This window comes from Trachymyrmex septentrionalis, unplaced genomic scaffold, assembly GCF_001594115.1.
Source record: "Trachymyrmex septentrionalis isolate Tsep2-gDNA-1 unplaced genomic scaffold, Tsep1.0 scaffold54, whole genome shotgun sequence".
NCBI lineage: Eukaryota > Metazoa > Arthropoda > Insecta > Hymenoptera > Formicidae > Trachymyrmex > Trachymyrmex septentrionalis.
Window position 1 is genome coordinate 1075856 of NW_017305715.1, and position 848 is coordinate 1076703.

An 848-nucleotide genomic window follows, 5' to 3' on the forward strand; every position below is an offset into this window, starting at 1 on the left:
TACGAGGGGTGTTCAAAAAGTAAGTTTCCCTGCTCCGGGAAAAAAGCAAAACACAATTTTTAGGTTAAAGTAACATATGTATTTATTGTTTGACTTATAAACTATTTTTCTACATAGTCCCCTTGGACTTGAATACATTTTTTATATCTGTTCTGAAGCTTTGACAAACCTTGTTTATAAAAATCCGTGCCCTGTTTTTTAAAGAATAATTTAACAAAGTCTTTCACTTCATCATTTGAATTGAAGTGATGGCCACCCAAACTTTCCTTTAACTTAGGAAAAAGAAAAAAGTCACTTGGTGCGAGATCTGGAGAGTAGGGTGGGTGATCAAAAATTTCCCATTTGAATTTTTCCAGTAAGGTTTCTGTTTTTTTTGCTGAATGAGGCCGTGCATTGTCGTGAAAAAGCAACACTTTTCTCGATATTTTTCCAGGACGCTTTCGTTTAATGGCACTTTTAAATGGCGCAGATCGTTACTGTGAAGTGCTAAATAAACTTAAAAGTGCCTTAAAAACGAGGAATCCAGTGTCTCCTCGTGAATGTCGCTCCGAGAAAGACTAAATTAATAATAAATATGTATTGAAAGCGTAAGACCGGCGCCAAGATTAACGGTCAAGTCGCGGACGATTCTCGCGAATCGGTGATCACAAAATCCAAGAAGAGGCACGCGACGTTCAGGGATAGATTCTGGGTGGTCTCGTGGCGACGATGCATGCGCGCCTTCTTGACGCACGGCATGTGCGTTTTCCCATAAATTTTAAAATCGTAAAATTTTGGAGGACACTTTTCCACACTACGGACTGCTGTCAACATTCTTTTCTCCCCCAAGATCTTGACCAATCCAAGAG

The 848-nt window shown here is 39.4% G+C and overlaps 1 protein-coding gene across 1 annotated transcript in view; it reads left to right on the forward strand.

The window, feature by feature from the left end:
* LOC108752098 overlaps positions 1-848 on the forward strand; it is a 3422-nt gene that overhangs the window by 1260 nt on the left and 1314 nt on the right. Inside the window, exon 4 of the mRNA XM_018492711.1 lies at positions 434-450. Coding sequence (XP_018348213.1) covers positions 434-450 — 17 coding nt within the window. The remainder of the gene's footprint in view (positions 1-433; positions 451-848) is intronic.